The following is a 22794-nucleotide window of genomic DNA, read 5'->3' as shown; positions in this document are numbered from 1 at the left end:
TCTGCCCTCAGAACAGAGAGAACCCTCTCTGAATACTCCCAAATTTGCTTGTTTTACTGCCTGTGTCTGCAGTTTATGGGGTGAAAGTCCAAAAATATGTCATCTGTATGGTTGTCTGTAAATGCGCAAACCACTCATTTGGTCTAAATTATAGTCCGTGGCTTCTCCAAAACAACATGAGGTTTCTTATAAAGCATGATGTTTGCATTTTAGGTGTTGTTTGCCTATGCATTATATTGTATAGGTAGGGGCGTGTCATGTATGATGAAATTGCCGATGTGACCATACCACAGGGGAGCCCTTGTTTCCATTTACTGTAAACGATAACAGCTTTGCATAATGTCAGCCTGACTTGCTTGGGGCCGGTAAGGTTACTATTTATTATAGCATCATGAAAGCTCGCTTTGACACCTTCACGATCAGTGCCCTTCCCATTTTGACTCCAGTTATCAAAATTATTATCTTCTCTGTTGTGGCTTGCAGGGCTGTTGAACCTTCTGGCTCTCTCTAGTTCCTAACCAGACTGTGTGTCTGCAGCCCGGTCCTCTGCCTTGCTAATCGTTACGTCTGTGTAGAGCAACTTTCCTGTCAATCATCGCCACAGTGGCAGTTTTGTTCGTGGGCCTCTGCCCCCCCCTCCACCTTCCCGTCAGAACCCCTCAGTCTGAGGAACAGAGGACAAAGGGATGACGGATGGGTGAAGGTCCCTCACAGGGAAGTACAGTATAGAAGGTGTGTGCTGTAAAGGGTGACAATGAGCACATTCAGGCAGACACAATACAGTGCCTGGGCCAGCAAACCCAGCAGCCTGTGAGAGTAGGCCAGCATCAGGCCAGTACAGTCCCCTGCAGCAGTCAGCCAGCAGCCGCACGGAGCCAGGGGTAATCACCAAGTCCTGAACAACACTCCTATTGACTGGGACCAAATAAAATCAGAGAGGAAACACAGAGCAGAGGAGGAAGAATATTTCGAGGACAATCCCGGGATAGGACAAGAGGAGAGGGAAACAGAAAAGAGAGGCCAATGGGCAGGTGTATGGTAGATGAGGTTGAAAAGAAAAAAGAAATGTAATGGAGCGATTAGAGAAGAAGAGAAACCTCTTGTTCCTTTTGACTCATCCTGTCATCTGGCTGTGAGTCCCACCAGGCCACCACGTGTTGCTGGCCTGTGAGGATCCATGTTCCCTCTGCCTGCCTTCTGATCAGCAGCCCAGTCATCCGCTCGTTCTGTGTGCCGGCTCGTCTCTGTGTGAGCGCGTTTATTTTAGAGTGTGTGACTCACACTTCCTGTGCTCTGCCAATGAGGCAAAGCTCTATGGAACAGCAGGACCTCCGTTCATTCTCAATTCTCTCTTTCTCTTTCTGTTTCTCTCCCTCTCTCTCGCGTTGCACTGCTGATAGGCCTAGCCTGAGTTCTGCGTAATGCGGGGGCTTGCTTGAATGGATGCCACTCTGGAATTCATTTACAGATGCAGCACAGTGGCACTCTGGCTGGAACTGGAAGATTTATGTAAACGAGACATGTTCATGTAGGCACAGGGTTTGTCACTTAGGAAGAATGCTGCTGTTTTGCTTTGTTTCTTCCTTCACCCACCGCAACAGTGAGATAAGTTTGCTGATAAGGAGGTGATAATTGCGAGGAATCACCTCCAGGGTTCTGCGTTTGCAGGGGAAAACCCCGTGAAAGACCTGTTTGTAATCCTATCTATCGGCAGTGTGCCACCGCCGCTGAATACGTGCGAGCTGAAGGAACAGCAGCGGACGCTCCTGCCCTGAATCTGTAGGTGCATGTTTTTGGTTACACTGGCCACGTTGGTTGCATTAGCAGTGAGAAACGTGACAAGTGACGCTATTACTGTGGTTTCAGTGAGGGACGGTGCGATTTCTTTGAGATGTTACGCATGCTACAGGAATATGAGCAGCTTTTTGTTTCTACTTGCTACCGCATCTTCCTCCTCCTCCCCTTACATTTGTACAGTGGAAACATTCATTTTGTGTCTTCCTCTCTCCCTCTCTCTCCATCACTCTTTTTTGCCTCACCCCCAGCCTCTCTCTCTCTCTCTCTCTCAGCAACACACCCACTCAAACAAGTCATATCCGCTCTCACTCTCTGGCTCTCCCTGCTTGTCTCACAGTGCCTGTGAAGCGTCTCTGAGGGGGAAGACCAGACTGCTCTGTCAGGTAATCTAAACTCTGTCTGTTTCTCTCTCTCTCTCTCTCTCTCTCTCTCTCTCTCTCTCTCTCTCTCTCTCTCCCTCTCTCTCTCTGCACCCCCCTCCCCTCACTCTGTCTCTCTCTCTCTCTCTCTGTCTGTTTTTCTCTCGTCTTCAAATCATCTCTGTCTTCCTCTCTCTCCTCAGTCTTTCCCTCCTTTTTATTACTTTACTTGTGAGCTATGGAGGATGAGCTATTTAGTTATTGCAGTTAAGCGTGTGGAGTTACACATTTCATAATTTATGGTTGCAAATTTGTCATTTTGGTACTTTATAATGTAGCACCTTAGCACCCAAAGGAGTATTTTGTAAGTTAAAGGATTTAAGTTTGTCTCTTATGTGAATGTCAAAGACTCTTTTTCACTGGACAGCTGTGCTTTTCTAGCAGTCAACGGGTGTCACTGAAACATATGGACGATATGACACAAGGATTAAAATTCACAGATTTAATTAAAGTTGGAAGGAGTCTCCTTTCTCCTCTGTTGGTCTTGCCTGAGTTTTCTCCCATTTTTCCTGAATTTATGGACATTTTGAGGGATTTTCTTCCTTTTCCGCATCAAGGATCTAAGGATAGAGCTCCTCTCCAATCAGAGGTAAAGCCCTCTGAGACAGATTTTGGACCATATTATTAAAATTGACAAACTAAGTGGCTACGAAAAGATGGTTTCCATCCGTGAAGGTCCTGGCCGCAAATAAAAAAGATGGAAAACCCCGCAACCTGCAATTTAGTCCAAGTTGCGGTCAGTTTGTTTTTACAGTTGATTATGTCACCAAAGGAGCAGATTTTCCGCTGCCAGAGGTATTATTAAAGCTCTCAGTGCAATCTTCTCCTGCCGACGAGGTGTGCATTACCCTGTTCTGCCATGCCACTCATGTTTGATTTAAAGGCCGGTATTGACCTGCAGTTCACTGGCTTGTGTTTAATCAAAGTGAACACTGCGACGGTTGTGAACTGCCAGTCTTATCAAAGCCCTGTGAAATCCTCCTCTACACCCTCTCGCCTCAGAGGTACGGCGTTCCTGATGCATCCCGCACAGAGCTGAGAGCGAGTGAGTGAGAGCTCTGGTATGTGGTGTTTTTTCAGACGGCGTCCTCCTTAGCGCGAGGCTTCTTCTGACAGCAGTGATATCCCTGGGTGAGTGTGACTCTTGGCCTCTGAGGTGGCGTCTGTTTCTGTCTTCAGGCTTTCTTTTCCAGTCATTTGCTATCAAAGCAAACTGGTCCGTGCTGTGGTTCTATGATTGGATCGTGTGACTTTCTAGGATTTGGGGCTTGAGTTTGATTGGCAGCTCTGTTTTTGTTGGTGGTGGCAGAGGAGGACTGTGATTTAACTTTCCATTTACCTTATACTTAGGGAATGCTGCAAAGCCTCTTGCACAGCATCAAATGTTCTACTGCACCTTACAGATATGACTGTTGCAGATGAAGCTGTCGCAGACGGCACTGTATGCGTTCGCCTGCTGCGATATCAACCCATCGACACTCTAAGAGGTTTAGATGTCAAGGGTCATGCCAGCTTGTGAATGCATGCAGCGGCCGAGCATTTCCCCTCCTCACTTCCTGCTGCCAGTGTGCGTGTAGTCAGAAAGGATGCTGGGAGATAAATTTAGACCTCCAGCTCCCTCTCCATCTGCCGTTGCTCAGAGTAGGCTGGTTTCCATGGGAACCTGCACCAGGCTACCGCCAGTAAGAGAGAACGGGGAGAGAGAGGGATGTGTGTGTGTGTGTTTGTGTATGTGTGTGTGTTTGAAGGGGGGGGGGGGTATGACAGCAGATTTTTTAAAAAGCACTTAAAAGGGTTTATCTGTTCTCAGGGCACAAGGTAATTTAATGTTTAGCCCATATTTTTATCCGTCATTACCAGCTGCATGAATACATCTGGGTATTGATGAGGAAATGAACACAAACTCTGTCGGCCGTACTCTCCTGTGCATGATAATGAAGTTTTAACTGTAAAACTGCTGCAAAGCTTCTGCACTACTTATTGAGCAGGAAGTGAGCTAAACGCTTGTTTTGTGGGATTTAGAAGTGTATCTGCTGGACTTAACAGACACAGCAGAGATGATGGAAGGAGACAGTGTGTGACGGTGTGACAGCATGTGGGTGTGTGTGTGTGTGTGTGTGTGTGTGTGTGTGTGTGTGTGTGTGTGAAGGATACGGAGTGTGATCTCTTCCGTGTGTCAGGGCTCCCTTGGGTACCTGCATCAGTGCCTGTTTCTGCTGACAAAGCCCCCTTTGCATGTACACTCTCACACACACACACACACATACACACACACACACACACACACACACACATCTTTGCACACATTCCTTACTCATTCTCTTCTCTCTGTGGACCAGTCGTTAATCACATTTTAGGCACAGCCACCAGAATCTAGTTCACACAACAAATCACAGCTTACGCCACGAGGAGACTGTGCTGTGAATTGTCATACCAGGGGTCAAGATGGACTGGAGGTGGAAAAACTGAGGGGAAGAGAAGAAAAAAGCTCTTGTGTTCACAGTTTGTTTTTCTGCACACTGCTCCTAACATTGGCGTTGTGGTTTTGATCTGACACCTCCAATCAAAAGACCATAACACAGCATAACAGCTGCATCAGTGGCTTCCTGCTCGCACCTCAGCCTAAAAATAGAGCACAGTGAAGAACGCCCTTGCCCCACCCTCCTCAGTAAGTAGCAGTAGCTCCGTCAATGAGGTTGAACAAATTTACCTAACCTGTGTGTTTTATCACAGATCTTATCATTCTAATATCTTTTGCACCCATGAGCAAATGATTGCCGCTGGTGTGTTTACTGTATAAGCCCACAGTGCATGAAAGTGTTATATGTAATAGGCAGTGTTGATAATGAGTCATCTCCGTGGAATGATCATGATGAGAAAGGAAACCCCCTCATCAAACAGCAGGAGGAATGGCTAACTGGAACCAGGGTAGGTCACCTCAGGGCACTGCAGCTGAGTCGCTGGTCAGATGTGTCAGAATAGATTTAGGGCTGCTGTGTGTTGGTGGGTATAGCTCTGGGGAGAGAAGTACTGTACACTGTATGTGCAGTGTAGGGTGTGTGTGTGTGTGTGTGTGTGTGTGTGTGTGTGTGTGTGTGTGTGTGTGTGTGTGTTTCGGTTTAATGTAGGCTAGACTCTGGCATTCCTCTCCCTCATCTTCCTGGCAAGGCCCTGACTGTGTGTTTCCCCACTCAGAGCTGGCAGTCTAGACTGCCATGAATAATGTAAGCAATGCTCTCCCAAACCTTAAAACCTTCTAATCGCCCTGTTTAAGGGCTGCATCAACAGCTATGCCAGAGATCATTAAACTTACACTCTGATAACCAACTACATGAACAAAGACATTTATTACAGGGAGGCTGAGGAGGACGATTTGTCTTGCTCTTTGTGCTTTGCCTCCTGTGCAGTTGTTCTATTTTCTATGCACAGTAACATCCTTCTTCTCCTTCACATCCAGACCTACTTGCTTTTTACCCTCCATGGAACTGAGCGGATCTGAATCACAGGATGGATATACAAATAATTTTTACTTTCGTTCACATTACGTAGAAATATGATGGACTCCATATCACAAACCACATTCATTGATACCAGTAATCCTCAGGGCTGACGGACACACGTAGCTGCTTAATTCTCATCGAGAAAGCAGTCGTTATGGAGCAGTACAGTGGCATCATGGGAGAACAAGTACAATTGTAACATCACCTCACTTGTCACAATGCTTTTTTCTCAAATTAAGGTGTGGCTCTGGAAATGTAAACACAGATGTCATGCAACTAATTATACTCTTACTCACATCCAAATGTGAATTATTTGTAATAAAGGATTTAAGCTGAGATTATGAGGCTTCAAGTAGTTTTGGAAATATATCCAGACATATAGTAGTTGCAGATGTGCATATCATAGAAGAGTGGACTGTTGGCCTTGGCAGAGGTCTGTACTCTCCAGGTGCCTCTCCAGCCCACCGCTTTTATTGTCATCTGTTTTTTTCTCTCTAAATTTCAGACGTGTGAGGAACAACACTCCTCAGTCAGGATCAGATGTATAACTCATTTGTAAGCTCAGTTCCCTCAGTTCCCTCCTGATCTCACTTATTTACGCCTAATTCTAATTACGTGTCTCTGTGGCCCGACAGCTCAGGTCAGAAAAAGTTATAGTTGCCGCCTCATGCCCAAGTCTTCCTGTCCAGCTAAAAAGGTGGAAGATTGGCAAATGAAAACAGAGAGGTGAGTTTTAATGGTGTTGATTTGGTTTGTTGTGCTGCCTAATTATTGTGTGTTGATGGTAAAAGTCTGCTGTAATCAAAGCGTTGGTCCGCTTGGAGAAACGCTCACTAAACAGATGATCAGCCCTCAGCAGATGTGGGGGAATGTGGAGATGGAGCCGAGAATCTGTCAAGTTGTTTCCAAGAGGAAGACTGATTCTCTTTCTTTTTTTCCCACTGTAAACCAGCTCTAATGAAGGCTGACTGTGCACAGTGTTGTTTTAGACACACGGAGAGAGCAAAAGTGTGGCTCATTAAAAAAAACTGTCAGTGCTGCCTTGCCACCACTGGCACCTTAAGCTGCAGGCTTCGACTGGGCCTGTTTTTCCAGCCACTGGATCACTAATTCAGTGTTTTCTCTCTTCCCCACCTCTCTGACTTCATATGCACATTTCTAATATTATAGAACATCTCTGCATTTTCTGTCTCTCACCCCCTTTCGGTACATTTGCCCCACCCTCCTCCCTTGTTATCTTCTCTCCTGGCATGTTCTTGGCTGTCAGAGGTGGTGCACGCTGTCTGCACCATCACAGAGATCTGCAGTTGTGAGGTGAACATGGCGTCCTCCTTCAGTGAGCTCTGATCTCCAGAGTCTGACAGAGTCGGGGGGTTGCCAGTGTCTTAGATGATGATTGATACTCTGGATGAGCCTGTGCTGGGACTGTCAGGGGTTGGGCATGACTGCTCAGGGAAAATGTTATGATTGGCCCCATCCATTCCCAGAATGTGTTTTGATTGGCTGCGATACAAGAATCCCGCGTCTCAAGTTGAGACAGAGTGCAGGATTTGCAGTAAGTGGGAAATATTACAGAACATACATCTTGATAAAAGGGGAGATTTCATTGTAGCCTCAAGTCTCCATGATCGCTATACTTGGCTCCTCATAAACACAGCACTGCGGTAGTATGTGTGGGAAATATTACAATACATCCGTCTTGATAAAAGTTTTCACAGTACCCTTTCGCAACAGGCTTCATAACAACCAGCCACTCATGGCCCCTCATAAACACTGCACCCTGGTGGCTGTGAGTGAGTGTGAGGGGCATAGGCTGCAACCTAGTTGCTGTCAAGTCCCTTTATCCAGTAGAAAACAGCAACCGTCCATTTACCCCCTTTAGCTTTAGTGCCAGATCAGATAAGCATAGGCTGTATTTCCAACATTTGTTTTGACTCCTTGCCCTGACACTGTGGTCTCCTCTGTTGGTGCTTGTTCTGTGGATGTTGCCTGAGCTGCTCTGACTCCTGAAGAGTTGGCCAGTCATGGGTCAGACATGCCTGTTTTGAGTTTGAAACAGGAGTTTTTAATTTTATCTAAACTTTACTAAACTTTTATCTTAAAATGCTAGATGCCTGTCTTTTGAAAGTGTTGCAATAACAGAACTTCTTGAACTAACGTGTCTCAATAGATTTATACGACATGTGCCTCTGTCTCTTGAATCACTGCGCACTAGCTGCTTATTAAGAGTTGAAGCCAGGACAGATGAGAGCAATAACATGTTGCTAATGCAATTACCTTGCTAATGTTCTCATTACAGCACTGACCCCACTCAACACTACACCAGGAAATGTAACCCTATTTGTCATAGTATGATATGAGGGGTAATTTTTAATAGAGAGTTTGATAATAGGACACTAATGATTTTGGCCTTCTACTCTACCATCATAACTCTTTTTCAGACTGCATGGCAGGCTTTTTGGAGATGTCAAGAAGCCTAAGTCATCTTCACAAGGCCCTGTGTGTTTTGCTGTTTTCAGCAGAGCAGGACCTTTCTTTATTACCTCTCTTTGTTTTGCTGCTTTTATTTAGAAAAACTTTATTTCTGTTTTTATTGCAAAGTGAAGGGGGGGGGACTAGGGAATATTGTTACTGCACGTTGCTATACTTTAGCTCTTTGGGACAAAACCTTTTTCAGAGAATCTAATAAATGTATTAATATGTAACTCTTTTGTAACTCAATCCTTCCTTGTCTTTTTCTGTGTTTCTTTAGACCCATTGAATGGTCAACACTCTTTACAACCAACAAAGAAGATGCAGAGAAGACCTTGGGAGAGTTCTTAGAATGGCTGAGGCTGGACAGGAGCAGAGCTTCTTTGTTCACAGAGATGATCCATGTTTACCTGCATTCATGCAGCTCCAGGGCAGCTTTTAATGATGCCTCATTCGGTCGTCTTGAATAACTTTTGGCCCACACTGAAAAAGGCCCTCTGTTGTGATTTACAGTTTAGTCTATCAATGTTCCCCTGCCTCTGACCTCTCTGCTGCCATGCGGTTAGCTCCATGAGGCTCCAAGAGCCCTTCCTTGCGTGTCTTTGAGGCCTCCCCCCCACTCTATGGAGGCTGAGCCCAGCCGTCCGGCTGATGGGGAGCGCTCGGGAAGGCAAGAGCAGCAGCATGTAACAGCTGAATCTTCACTAGGATCTTGTCCACCTCAGCAGCCCCAGCAGCCTCCTAATCCTCGTCCTGTACACAGAGCCTTGGGCCGCCTGCAACATCGCCAACCCAAACGCACTGACCTTCTGCTTCGGTTACAACAGCAGCAAGCAGTAGCATGGCAGCATTCAGACACCCCAGGTCCCTCGGGAGGCAGCTTTTTCTCTCCAGCTTCCTCATCAACCTCATCCCTCCCCTCTACTTCCTCCACCCGGGGTGAGCATGGTCATGGGGTCCCATCTCAGTCCAGCCAAGAGGGCCTAGAAGTGGTCAGCTCGCCCAGAAAAGGGGAGAAGAAACCCCAAAAACCAGGGAAATATGTGTGCTCTTACTGTGGCCGTCCTTGTGCCAAACCAAGTGTTCTTCAGAAACACATTCGCTCCCACACAGGAGAAAGACCCTACCCTTGTGCCCCCTGTGGCTTTTCTTTCAAAACCAAGAGCAACCTGTATAAGCACCGCAAGTCCCATGCCCATCGCATTAAAGCAGGCCTGGCGTCCAGTCGTGATGAGCCCAGCTTGAGTGGACCAGAGGGCAGTGGTGTTGGAGAAGACCCTGAGGAACACACAGAGGGAGAAAGCACTGAGTCTGAAGAAGAGACAGGCCAACATAGAAAACCATCTAAGGAGATGTTGGTCCAGCAGAGAAAAGGTGGTAAGGAGCTGCTGGGAAGCTCAGAGGAGAGTCAGAGGCCTGAGGACTCACAGGCTGTCAAGCAAAGGCTGGCACTGAGACTTAGTGAAAGGAAACGTGGCCCAATGGCTTCTCCTGATGACCCTCCTTCCTCCCTCTCCACCTCATCTTCTTCCCTTGGCCCTGGCAGTAAGGGCAGCACAGAGTCTGGCTACTTCTCCGGATCAGGCAGCACTGACCTGTCCCAAGTTAGTCCCCCCAGTGCCAGTGCCAAAACTTACGCAGAAATTATTCTTGGGAAATATGGAAGGCTGGGAGGACAGCAGCGCAGTCCCCATCAGCAACAGCCTCATACTTCACTTTCCTCATCCTCAGGAACAGAGGACAAGAGCATTCCCTTCACTGTACCCAAAACCCAAGTAATAGAACACATTACCAAGCTCATCACTATCAATGAAGCAGTTGTAGACACCAGTGAGATTGACAGTGTGAAGCCCAGACGCTCCTCTCTGTCCAGGAAGAGCAGCATGGAGTCACCCAAATTTACCACCCCTAAAGATCCCTACACATTCGATCCCAAAGGAGAAGCTCCTGGCCCCAGTGGTTTGAGGCACCTCCACAATCCTGAGGGAGATCCACCAGGTACTCAGGAGCTGTCAGCAGTGCCTCTGCTTAGAAGCCACTCAATGCCATCTTCTACCAGCCAAGAAGAGCCCTCCACCTCTGGCACCATGTCTCCCAGAGGTTACCGTCTCTGCCAGTCATTTGATGAGCAGCAAGCAATGGTAGCAGAGATGAGGGTTGGCCATGCCCAGCGTATGCTGCGGCGCCAGCCTGCCATAGAAGTTCCACTGGGAGCTGAGCTGCTGCTGGAGGAGGCCATTCCCATATCCTCCTCCTCGGCCAGTGACACTGAGCTAGCCAGGCAGCCACAGCAACAACAACAGCAAAGGAGTCCAAGCCTGTTTGAATGTGAAACATGTGGGGGCCGTTTCCAACATAGTGAGGGCTACGAGGCCCACAGAGGCATATGCCCAGGGCAGCAAACACTAGAACAAGAGAGAAGAGATGCGAGTAAAACATGCAGGGAGGATCGCCCACAGATGATGATGCACTATAAATTCCGAGCACTGGCCATGGCTGTGAGGAAGAGGAGAAAAGAGGAAAGTCTGGAGGAGGATCCTCCCAGTCCTGGATCTGTAGCCATGTCAGGCAGCTCTGCAGGCCTCATTCCTGTGCCAAGCAGGCCAGAGCACAGCCAGGCCCTCTCAGGTTTGTTTATGTGTCCCTGCAGTGGCAGGTAAAATGATGACATTATTCTGAGAACCCTGAATCACTAACAAAAACATAAACACAAGTAAATATCTGCAGCTTCATTTATGTAAGCAAAGACTACTTAAATTAAACTACACCACAGATAAGGGAATGAAATGCAAAAGCTATTAAATGTCATCATTCAAAAGCTGCGGTAGTTAATGTGATGTTTCTTTGGTTTGTTTCTAGGTGTTTCTTTACAGACTGAGCCAAAACAACAGCAGCAGCAGCAGCAGCAGCAGCAGGACAGGAAGGGTGTGTCTGTCATCCAACACACAAGCTCCTTTGAGAAGCAGGAGAGTATATCCATGGAAAATCAAGAACCAGACCTCAGAGAGACTCAGCAAACACAACAACCCCAGCCAAAACCATCACCCTCTACATCTCGCCTCATCCGCCAGCCAAACATCCAAGTGCCAGAGATCCTTGTTACTGTGGAGCCTGATGCTGACATGCCATCTGTGTCACCGCCAGTGACAATATCCTCATCCAAGGTACATGATTATTCAAAGTAGCATTTGGTTGTATATTTTTGTACATTTTATACAATTTGACTGCCCTGCTTTTGTTTACCTATTTCATCTGCCTGTTCTCAAAAACAAGCGCCTTAAACCATTGCATGTCTCATGTTAAATATATGTGAAACATGCATTGATTTAAGCGTGCTTCCATTTTTTGATCAAAATTCTTCTTTAACATCCTAAGAAATTTTTTGTGCATACGAGCAATGTCCCTTCCTCTAACTCAGAATGTTAAATTAATAAACTATTTATCTGTCCTAGGAGGCAGAGAGAGTGGAGGAGTTCCAGTGGCCTCAGCGTAGCCAGACTTTGGCCCAGCTCCCTGCAGAGAAGCTGCCACCAAAGAAGAAAAGACTCCGTCTTGCAGAAGCAGCCCAGTCCTCTGGGGAGTCTAGCTTTGAGTCTGTGTCTCTGCCTCGCAGCCCCAGTCAAGAGAGCAACATCTCCCACACTTCAAGCCTTTCTGCTTCTTTTGAGGACACGGCAAGATCAGAGCCTGCCATCTGGGCCTCCAGTAGCCAAAGCTCACAGATGTTGATGGTGCCATCTGCTTCCCACCAACACCACCAAAGCCACAAGGAGATGAGGCGCTCAGCCTCAGAGCAGGCCCCGACCAGCCCTCAACAAACAGAGCAGATCCCAGAGACCAGAAGTAAGTCCTTTGACTATGGCTCCCTGTCTCCTCAGCAGTCTGCATCCTCCTGGAAAGAAAGAAGAAAATGTCTCCTTGTGAAACATGCCACATTGGGAGAACCTGAGCAGGATGAGGGGGCCGGCATGAGTCAGTTGTCCAGAGCAGAGAGTCCAAAGCCTGGGCCTTCCCGTTGCATCCATCCTCCCCTCTACTCAACTGAGACAAGCTCCCGGTTCAGCCTGGAAGCCACAGGGAAAGCCTTGCAGCTCTTACAGCCACAAATATTCCCACCCTCTCAGGATATGCTTCCTTTGCAGCCCAGAGGCCAGCAAGCATTTTCCCCAGGATCGCTATCCCAGCTACTCCCTGTCACCACAGCCTTCTCTGAAGTACTGTCCACCCAAATCATTCACAGAGCCTTCTTACATTCACAGACAGGACCTCCACCTATACAGATACACCCAGCACAGATCCACATGGCAGAACGGTTGGGTATACCATTCCATCAGCTTCCTGCTCTAGTTCCTCTCCAGTTCTCTTCCAGGACTAGAGCTAGCCAGGCTCTGTACTTGCCTTTTCCTCCAAGACTTACTGCACATGTTCCTTCCCTTCCCACTGCAGAGAGCCGACCTGCCATCTCCTCTATGTCTTCTACCCATGCCCATCAGTCCCTCGTAACAATTTCCTACCACCACCCACGGCCAGTCATCGCCACATGCCTGGCACAGCTTACACCAGTTGTGTCCCTTGTGGTGCCAGTGCGCCTCCAGACCCATATACCTACCTATGCCAGTGCCATGTATACCACCCTGTCCCAGATTTTGGCCTCCACCCGCTCACAGGAACCCATTTCTTGCACAGCGATGGTCATCACGAGCCAGCTGCAAAGGTCCTATTTGAAGGTTCCCTCCCCAGATATCAAGAGCCTACTTCCCCTGTCTCTGCCCACAGAGTTGGCCTCGGGATCTGAGGAGGGATACGGTCCACTGGGAGCTGGAGGAAGTAAACGCATGCTGTCTCCTGCAGCTAGTCTTGAGCTCAGCACAGAGGCCCAGCGCCACCAGAAAAGGGTAAAAGAGGAAGGCGAAGGGGAGCACAAGACAGGAGAGGAGGAGGGGGATGTAGAACAAAAGATAAGAGAGGAAGAAGAAAGTAAAGCCACTGGGAGAAAACTGGAAGAGGGGGAGAGGAAACAGCCAGAGAGGATAGAGGTGACAACTGTGAAAGTAGAGGAGAAGCAGGAGCAAGCACCAAGGGAACATAATAGTGAGGAAAAGGAGAAGGAGGGTTCAACTGAGAAGACAGGTAAAAAAAAGGCAGAGGTGCCAGTTGTTCAAGAGGGAGTTGAAAGACCAAGCACTCCTTCATACCCTAGCCTCCACACCTCCACCTCAGTCAACTGGTGCTACCTGAACTATGTCAAACCCAACCCATCTGCCCTGAGGGACCCTTGCACCTCAGTCTACTCTACCTGGAGTGTCAGTGCTCACAACCCCAATTTACCGGGCCTCAGCACTAAGGTGGCATTGTCTCTACTGTGCTCCAAACAGAAGCACAGCTCAGAGACGTACACCATGGCCATGGCCCCAACCCCGGCCAAGAGCAAAGTGGGCCCTACAAGTAGCAGGACCCCACGGGTGTCAGAGGTAAACATACCCACAATATATATTTAGTGTTTTTAGTTAATCTTGACCCCAAAGAAAGAAACCACAAACTTCTATAGAATATAATATTGTATTTAATCTTCTTTTAACTAGTCTGTATGTCCCCATTAATGGGCCGAATGGGGTACTCCACAAGTTTATACATCAAAGTCTAATTACAGGTCTTAGGGAGTACTACTGCATATGTGAAAAAAGTTGGATGAAGCCCTTTGTGGAAACTGATGGAGTCCTCTTAACTCTTAACACTAAAACTGTTAACATTTTATTTTAAGTTGTTTTGAATTTTTCTATGTGTATCTTGAGTGTAGGTACATGCCACCCCACCCAGCACCCTTACTAAAGTAAAGGATCAGCAGCAGCTTGAAAAGGAGGAGAATAAAGAGATGCGAGAAGAGGAAGGACCTTCGACCTCCAAACAAAGCGAGGCTTCTCGTGTTCGCATCTTTGAAGGCGGGTAAGAACTGCGAGAGTGACAATTTTAAAATGCACAACTTTTAATTCCAAATTCAGTATTTGCGAATAGTGGCGTGCCTCATTGAACAAGTGATCTGTTCTTCTGTCACAAGCCAACACCCAGTGACAGACAAACAACAACTATGGAGAGCTGTTGAAAGTGTACACAGAATTACAGTAACAGATGGGAGGCAGTGGAACCCGCAGGGACTTCATTTGTACCTGTAGCCAAGCTTTTTCCTGTTACTGCTGCCATGAGTGTCTGTGTTTTAGAAGTGATAATTTGGAGAGATAGCTGTGTGTGTGTGTTTGTGTGTGTGTGTGTGTGTGCGCCCATGTGTTACTTACGTTGTGGGGACAAAAATCTGTTTACACAGTCACATGTGGGGACTCACCTTACTTGTGGGGACAAAATACAGGTCCCCACAATTTAAATCATTACATTTTAGGGTAAAGACTGAGGATAGGGTTACGGGTTGGGTAAGGTTAGGTTAGGTATAGGGTTAGGAATAGGCAAATACTGGTTAGGGTTAGGGTAAGTCTCCAGGAAATGAATGTAAGTCTATGTAATGTCCCCACAAGTGATGAAAACACCACGTGTGTGTGTGTGTGTGTGTGTCACATTGTGGGGGCTTGTTTTCCTTATGGGGGCAAAACACATATCCCCATAATGTAAATCATTAAATTTTATAATGAAAGCTCTGGGAGGACACAGGGTATGAATAAATTGTATGTAACGGTATCAAGCAATCTGCAAGAAATCAGTATCATAGTCATGATTGTCGTGTTTGTGTTCGACGTGTGCATATGTTTGTCTTCAAACTTGTCTGCATTTGTACACTTAACTGCATTCACATATTTACATATTTGTGCTTTCCATAAATGTCGGAGTGATTTCTTCCTGTGCAGCCTCTCTTCTGTCCCCAGTTCTGTTGTGTTTGGAGCTAAAAGAGTCTCCCCAGCAGGTGATTCTGTGCAGATCTGCTCACAGTGAGGAAATGGTAGACATAAGAGTAAATGTGACAGTACTGTAAAAAAAAAAAAAAAAAGAAAGAAAATGGAGGATAGAGGTAAAAGGTTCCCAATTAGTGAGAATTTCAAAACACACTGGTTTTCCTTTTGGTGGGAATAGAAAATACTTTGGAGAGATATTTAAGGAATGTTTTTTGCTTGTGTGTGTGTGTGTGTGTGTGTGTGTGTGTGTGTGTATCAACACTTGCACATTAAGTCCTGTGTTTCGTGTTAATGTGTACACAGATTGAGTGTGAAGGAGTTGTCTGCTTAACAGTAGATAAGGCACTCATTACCAGTCTTTATCATTTGCAGCCACACATTACACACACTCAGGAAGTGCGTTTTCATCCATAAACAGCCTACAGTCTTCTATCTCCATCATACCACCCTCCTCCTCCTGTTCATGTTGCCTGTGCCACTCTGGCAGCTCTTACAGTTTTACTTACCTATGTATTATTTTCTCTTCATTCCCTCCCAACTTCCCCTGTGTCCTCTCTCTGTGTACCTGCACCTCTTGATGTCCTGCTGTATTTTTTTCCTTGCATGCAAATAAGCACAGCTACTCTTGAACACAACAGAATGTTTTGTACCCTGATTCTGTTAGGACTCATTATCCCTATCTCCCTTTTGTCAACACATTGAAATCACGACTGTCTGCCACTTGTTTTATTCTGGAGAACAAGCAACACCTTTTTTTATGAATATGCATCATGCAGCTTTGTTGAAGTTCCACTTACTTGCACGATTTCATCCTGATCCAGTTTCAGAGTTCCCTTTAAGAAAGAGAGGTGCGGGGGTCTCTTGAGTTTATTAGTATCACACAGCTAAAGAAACAGATATTGGATCAAGGCAGCTCTCTCCTGAACAACACGTGTCTTAGCAATTAAGCAAGCATTGCTGTTTCTCCTTGGTGGCAGCAAAAGTCCGTGGAACATCAGCTTTAATCCCTCTTAGTGAGCACGAGCTGAACTGTCTCCTTCTGGATTCTGTTAAAACATGCAGATTGATTTCCATGGTGTAAGTGGTTGCAACACTGCAGATTTGTCATAACACTTTAACCACACTGGTGAAATGGACAGAGCCATGCCTTTGAGCAGAGTTTGCAGCATGTGTCCAAAGCATTAGTTATGTCAAACTCCTTTTTGGCCAAATAGTGGCCTACTGTTATGCAGTTGTTGCCTCCTTGAAATTCAGTGGTTTTATTAAGCACACCTTGGTTAAAAGCGGCTTTCTCTTCACCAATCTGCCATGGCGGCCGGAGCGCTACAATACAAGCAGGGGCAGATTGTCGGTTGAGTTTATCGAGAGACATGCTGCCAATTTAATGCTCAATGTGTGAAGTGCCACTCCTGCCTTGTTTTTCCTGAGATGTGGGTGGATATTTTTAGCAGTGGCAAGAAATGCATGCCAGTAAACAGTAGCCAGCTCCTGAATGAATACAACATAATACCACTGTTGAGACTATTTTACAGTTGTGTAACAATTTGTTATGATTTGCTGTTGCTGGTTCTGTTATACAACTGGGAGCATTCACAGCCTGGGTTCTTTTAGATGTGGTGCATATCCTGTAATTAAACACAGTCAGCACACATTGGATATTTACAATGCAGAATGGATTGTACATCTCTCGACGAGTAGTGAGAGCAGATGGAGTTTTTCATAGAGGACAATTCATTCAGATATAAAATGTCTGTGGTCCACTGTGTCCACAAATAGCCTTTTGGTAAACATCGAGATTGTGTATAAACAATGTTTTTATAGACTAGACCTAAATGTGTTGCTTGATTTTTATATATAGTGTCTATTTTAGGTTGTGGACCATAGCCAGGCTTCCCTTCCCTCTCTTTAGCTGCTGCTGTTGTTGGCAGGGCCACCCGATCGCAGCAGAATAGCTGGTATTCTCTGTGTGCCCAGGGTGTAGAGGGAATGGCCAAGGGACTCAGTGCTGCCGGGGTTTTGGTGGGGCTTCCCCAACCCGCCTCCATAAAGAAAGCCTTGTTGTTTCCCAGTTTCTCTTGTTTGTGCGTGTGTGTGTGTGTGTGTGTGTGTGTGTGTGTGTGTGTGTGTGTGTGTGTGTGTGTTGGATGCAGAAGTGTGCATGCAAACCCCCATTCGCATTCATCATTTTTAATAAAGCTGCACTAATCAATGTTTTTATGAAAACAATTGGTGAAATGGCTGTAATGTCAAAGGGGGTCACTTGTAATGATGGCTTTACAGCTTTACAGCATATTAGAGCATCTTTAAGCACACTGTTTTGGTTTTTCACCCTGCACATTCTCTTTAAACCCACTGTGTGCTAAACAAGCAACTAGCGGTTGAACATAGTGAAACATTTAACAGCTAAAAAGCCAGATGGATTCTAAGGAGTTGGTAGAGACCAAAATAAAGCTAAAAGGAGAGTAAAGATTGGATTTGCAAGATGTCCAGAGACACAACTCGAAATCCACCCTGTATTGCTTCGTAACTGCTGAATGTGTTTTCTAACATGTTCACTATTTCAACTCAAGCGGCCAAAAAAATCTACAAAAGCAGTTTTTAAATGCAGTTCAGATAAAATCAGTTAAATATGAAATTCACCGTGGATGGTCAGTGAAGAAGCTTGGAATTTGTGCATTCAGCTCCTAAACTGTATAAGAGTGACATCAGTGTTGTTTGAAAGTAATCTTCATTATCATTCTGTTTCTTTCTCCTCTCTTTCTCTCTTTCTTAGATATAAGTCCAATGAGGAGTATGTTTATGTGAGAGGTCGCGGCAGGGGCAAGTACATATGTGGCGAGTGTGGCATCCGCTGTAAGAAGCCGAGCATGCTGAAAAAGCACATCCGAACGCACACTGATGTCCGTCCATACATTTGCAAACACTGCAACTTTGCCTTCAAAACCAAAGGTAAGGGGAAAACTTAGGGGACAAGTCACTTCAAACATGATCAGTACTGCTGTTGATTCCATTATATTATAGACATCTACTTTATGTCCAGTGATCACATTTTACCTCTTTATCGTCATCGTTTTGATGATTCTTTACCTTCTATAAGTCGAAGGTTATTTTAATGTGCTATTCTTGTTCCTTCCTAGGGAACCTTACTAAACACATGAAGTCAAAGGCTCATGGGAAAAAATGCCAGGCAATGGGAGTATCTGAGTCATCACTGGACGAGCCGGAGAGCGAGGAAACAGGTACTTAAGAGGGGATGGAGAGGCATCTCACATATTTCGCATCCACTGTACAGAAATATTGGTACACAGCTGGATGAACTTCTGCCTGTGAAGAATTGTAGCTGCTCAGCACTGACAGCTTATGCAACACAATGTTCTGTTCTCCTCCCTTTGGCCTTGCATAAGAAATAGGAAAAAATATAAGATAAATGAATGAAGAATACAGATTTTGCCGTTTCCTGATGTAGCTGCAGCTGTCTGGCAAGTATACCTTGCTCTCAAGGATATGTTGCTGGCGTGTGACAATACACATTCCAACACTTTCGTCTGCCCCCCGTCAAAGCCACAAAACAGCCTCAAAGCCAGTCACCTCACAATCTCCTCCTTAACCTTCCTCTACTACCCCTCCCTTTGCTGTCTCTTTCTTGCTGACAGACTACACTCATCACAGCCAAGGACGCGCCATTTAAGCCGCCTTTCCATTCACAAGGCTGTTGAGATAGTTTGTGAATAGAGGCATGGTGCTATTCAATTAAATTCCGGTCTTTTCATCCTCAGTCTATTTATAACATGAGTTTGATGGGTTGTGGGTGAGGTTTGTCAGAAAGATACAGTACGCTGTCCTAACGCATTGTGCTTGTTCCCGAAAATTGTTCTGTTAAAGTGTTTTCATGTCTCCTAGCATGAGGATGTTTGTCACGACTTCGTACATCCAGTGCAGGAGTTTTAAAGTTCATATTACAGGGCAAAGGGCTGTAATTTAAAGGATGTGTGTGTTGTTCTGTGTCTGCAGAAACAGCAGGAAGTGATGAGCGTGTGTGTGGCTCCGAGGAACAGGAGGAACATCAGTTTTCTGACGTGGAGGAGTCTGAGGATGATGACGACAACGATGACGACGATGAAGAGGAAGAGGAGTCTGCATCCCATGAGGACCCACCATCCTCCTGTTCGTCAGACACCCACCCATCAACAGGAGGGCATTCCAGCTGCAGTAGGCGCTCCCTGCAGGGCACTCCTGAACCCGAACCCCTGGGCCCTGGTCCCAGCCCCGGTCAGGAGCCCTCCCCAAGGGGAGTTTGGCCCAGCAGACGAGCTGCTTCTCCAGGCAGCAGGAGAGCGCTGTTCTCCCGGCGGGGCTGGAAGGCATCGCCAAGAGCTTTCTCCCCCAGCAGTGAGAGCTGTTCCCCCAGCCGCAGCCTCTCCCCACGTCTGGAGCTTTCCTCACCCATCCACAGCCTCTCTCCCAGGACGGAGCTGTCCTCGCCAAGCCGACATGTCTCACCCTCCCCTGAGAGAGGCCCTTCTCCCATCAGACCCCTTTCCCCTCTTCCTCCTGTTTCCCCCAGCTGCTACTGGTCATCCCAAGCTCGGACCCCTCCCTCGCCTCTCGGGTTACAGCACAGGACCCCTGGATACCTGCCATGGGAGAGCCCAGGTACAAGGGGTAGTCATGTCAAACCGGTGAGTCTTTTTTTCAGTCTCTCGATCTGTGACTAGACAGAAACCACAGTGTATTTCCTCTGCATTTTCCTCCTCGGAGCACCTCAGTGTACACTACTCTGTGTGCTGACAGAGCAAGTCCATGAAATGTATTGATGATGTTTTCGCTCCCCCTATAGGAGAAAAGTGGCACAGCAGCAGAAGGGCCAGCATTGACAGAAGCCAGCTTGTTTCCCCCCGCTTTCCGTCTTTCCACCTGTGAGAGTTATCCCAGCCACCAATCAGCAGACAACATCTTCAGCCATCTTCCCATGCACTCCCAACAAGCCAAGATCCCCTGCCTGATGATCCCCATCGGAGGGATCCAAATGGTACAGGCCAGACCAAGGTCCCACCCTACCACCCCCTCATCCCCAACGTCCCCCCCTTTCGAGGGGACGTCACTGGCCAGGTTTGAATCATACTGGGGCGGGACCCCCAGAACTCAAGGGCTTAGGACTCCTGGAGACCAATGGTCAGAGCACCAGGCAGCAGGAACCAGCCAGCCAGGGCGGTGCGTTCTCAGCACAGCACTAACGTGTTCCAAACCGGAGTTGGAGACCACAGACTCAAAGCAATATGGCAGCTCACATAGCTCCACCCACACCCGCAGGTCTGCTACTGAGACCACTGAACGCTGCGCCAGAGACAGCCGTTCAAGAGCACCCCTCAGTCTAGCAGCCCCCGTAGCCTCGCGTGTCATTGGACAGCAACCAGAGGGGGAGGAGCCACCACCGCCCGGTGGCGAGCGGGTGGTGGGAGGAGCTAAAGGAGACTCAGCCAGAACAGACCAGAGCACGTAACTGTGTCTACACCTTGATGCATCATGCATCCCATTTTGCTTTATTGGTTGCTACACTAGTCTTGTTTTTTTTTTTTTTATTGCTTTGTTTTTATACAGTTTTCAATACTATTGTTAACTTAAATGTTTGTTCTTGGGCAATATTCAGGTTTGTTATAAAAATGCACTTTTTTCTTTGTAAAAATAATGTCTATCTATATATATAAAATATATATATATATAAATATATCCCTCCTGTATCTCTATTGATACTGGTAATCTTAATGTCTGTTCAAATATATGTAAAAGGAATATGAATAAATTTGTAAATGACCAAAATCTTTAATCAAAAATAATTCCATTTTTGTTTGTCCGAATTTTGTCCAGTATTACTCAAATTGTAGTTACTTGTGCCTTTTCTGTCCAGGTTTGTGTTTTGAGATGTACAGTACAGATAGACAAAGAGAAGGCTGTGAAATTTTATATCTGCTTTTTTTGTGTCATTCAGGAGGGTTAATATTTGGTGTTTTGATAGTTTCTGTTCCATTGCTTTAATGCCAGGGTAACAGAGAGTCGCATCGTGGAGATATTGAAGGAGCAGCAGAAACGTGTCAAAGGAATTGCACTGAAGTTCTATTTTTTATTACAAAAGATTTTAGATTAGAATATATCTCTGTACAGGGAAGAGCGCTCCTTATTTATTATTTGATGACAATGATCTTTGTTTCAAAGTTGTTGTTTTTTTGTTTTTTGTTTTTTTTACTTTTTTTATTGGAAAAAGGATGTTTTTTGTTACATCTGTGTCTTTTTCATGATGTTCTTGTGACTTGAATTGGTGACAGAGATGAGGGATTGAGTTAGGCTGGTACCGGAAGAATAAGTGCCCTGCAGATTTCACACACAGCAAAATTTCTAGTCATTGAAGAAATAAAAAATGCACCAGACTCCCTTGAGGTTGTGCTTTCTTTCCATTTCGCCATGTTTACAGTTTCATGCTTTTGGTCCAATAGAATTTGTGCCATAATTTCTTTTAATTACGGTGTGGGAGTTTAAGGACAAAACTGTTTGTTTAATGATTTCCTCATGTTATCGAGCACATCGGATCGGTTCAGTGAAGTTGGAATGAGGACAAAGAAAACATCAAAACCACATCATAAATGTCTACAACAAGGGTTCAATTGATTGGATCAGATGTGGTTATCTCCTCTGAGAAGAAGATAAGACGGTCATTTCTTTGAATTACTCGTACTCTGAGGTAGAACTTCCTGTGACTCTTCCCTGTGGTGCAACTCTTGCTTGCATGTGGTTGTTAGTGGTGCTTTGTCATGAGCTTTGTGGCATTTTGTGGTCTTGACCTCTACTTCAGTGGCAGTTTGCCATAAGTTTTATTGTACTTTCCATCCCTATGTGATGATTTTGGTATTTAGTAGCTACAACCCTTTTCCATGTGTGTTCTCCCTTTTGGAAGTTGTTTTCCTTCTTCCCTCTTAATTGTTAAAGGTTAGATTTTTAAAAGGATATTAGATGCGTGAGAAAAGAATATTGAGCCGGAGATGCAACCACTTGGCGTATATTCTCAAACTGAAGTCTGCTGCAGAGACTGAACACAGAAGGTGTGGAGAACTCTGTCTGACACACTGTGCTCAGTTGGGATGAGATTTAGTGATTTCATACTCTCCTATTCAACTATTCTATGACTCCATGTGCCCCGTATGGGAGAATCTGCTTATATAATGCTTCTCCACTCATTTATTTAGGTGTTTCCTTTAATTTGTCACCTGTCAGTATAGAACAACAGTTGTGTATCAAATATATTTAAGCCCACAGTTGTCAGTCCTCGAAGCGTTTCTCTTTTGAGGGCTGCTGTATTCCTTTAGTTGTACCACTAGGTGTCCTTACTAAATCACCAACCTTCAGGTATCCATGAAAATCTTTTTATGTTCCATGCAGCTCATATGTTAAAAAAAAAGGAGCCACTCATGCCTGATATGAATGACTGATGTGATTTGGCTTGGTTTTAGTTCTTTATTGGGGTCAAGAGGGTGAACACACACCTTTTAGAAGAAATTCACCTTATCAACTCTGAAACCACTTGAATTTTAATAACGTCTATAAATTCTGAACTATGGTTGGCTATGTGGGTCAACTGTGGATTCATTCTGCAGGGATGAGTTGGAGACAGTTCTGAAAAGCGCCCATTTTTATCATGTGCACAGACAGACTTTTATCACC

At 45.9% G+C, this 22794-nt stretch overlaps 1 protein-coding gene across 3 annotated transcripts in view; it reads left to right on the top strand.

Annotated features, from left to right (window-relative positions):
• Window positions 1-22088, top strand: part of hivep3b (HIVEP zinc finger 3b) — a 41097-nt gene extending 19009 nt beyond the window's left edge. For 2 of the 3 annotated variants that reach the window (XM_076737079.1, XM_076737081.1), the window contains 8 exons: window positions 8469-10816; window positions 11048-11352; window positions 11641-13659; window positions 13986-14131; window positions 17858-18033; window positions 18222-18323; window positions 19096-19763; window positions 19922-22088. In XM_076737079.1, coding sequence (XP_076593194.1) covers window positions 8812-10816; window positions 11048-11352; window positions 11641-13659; window positions 13986-14131; window positions 17858-18033; window positions 18222-18323; window positions 19096-19763; window positions 19922-20584 — 6084 coding nt within the window. In that variant the 5' untranslated portion in view covers window positions 8469-8811 and the 3' untranslated portion in view covers window positions 20585-22088. Of the gene's footprint in view, window positions 1-2134; window positions 2181-8468; window positions 10817-11047; window positions 11353-11640; window positions 13660-13985; window positions 14132-17857; window positions 18034-18221; window positions 18324-19095; window positions 19764-19921 lie in introns of all 3 variants that reach the window. The other variant, XM_076737080.1, reaches the window with a different exon arrangement.
• The last annotated feature ends 706 nt before the right edge of the window (window positions 22089-22794 follow it).

The sequence above is a fragment of the Chaetodon auriga genome, chromosome 8 (genome assembly GCF_051107435.1).
Source record: "Chaetodon auriga isolate fChaAug3 chromosome 8, fChaAug3.hap1, whole genome shotgun sequence".
NCBI classification, from domain to species: Eukaryota; Metazoa; Chordata; class Actinopteri; order Chaetodontiformes; family Chaetodontidae; genus Chaetodon; species Chaetodon auriga.
This window is presented reverse-complemented; position numbering and strand designations above follow the sequence as displayed.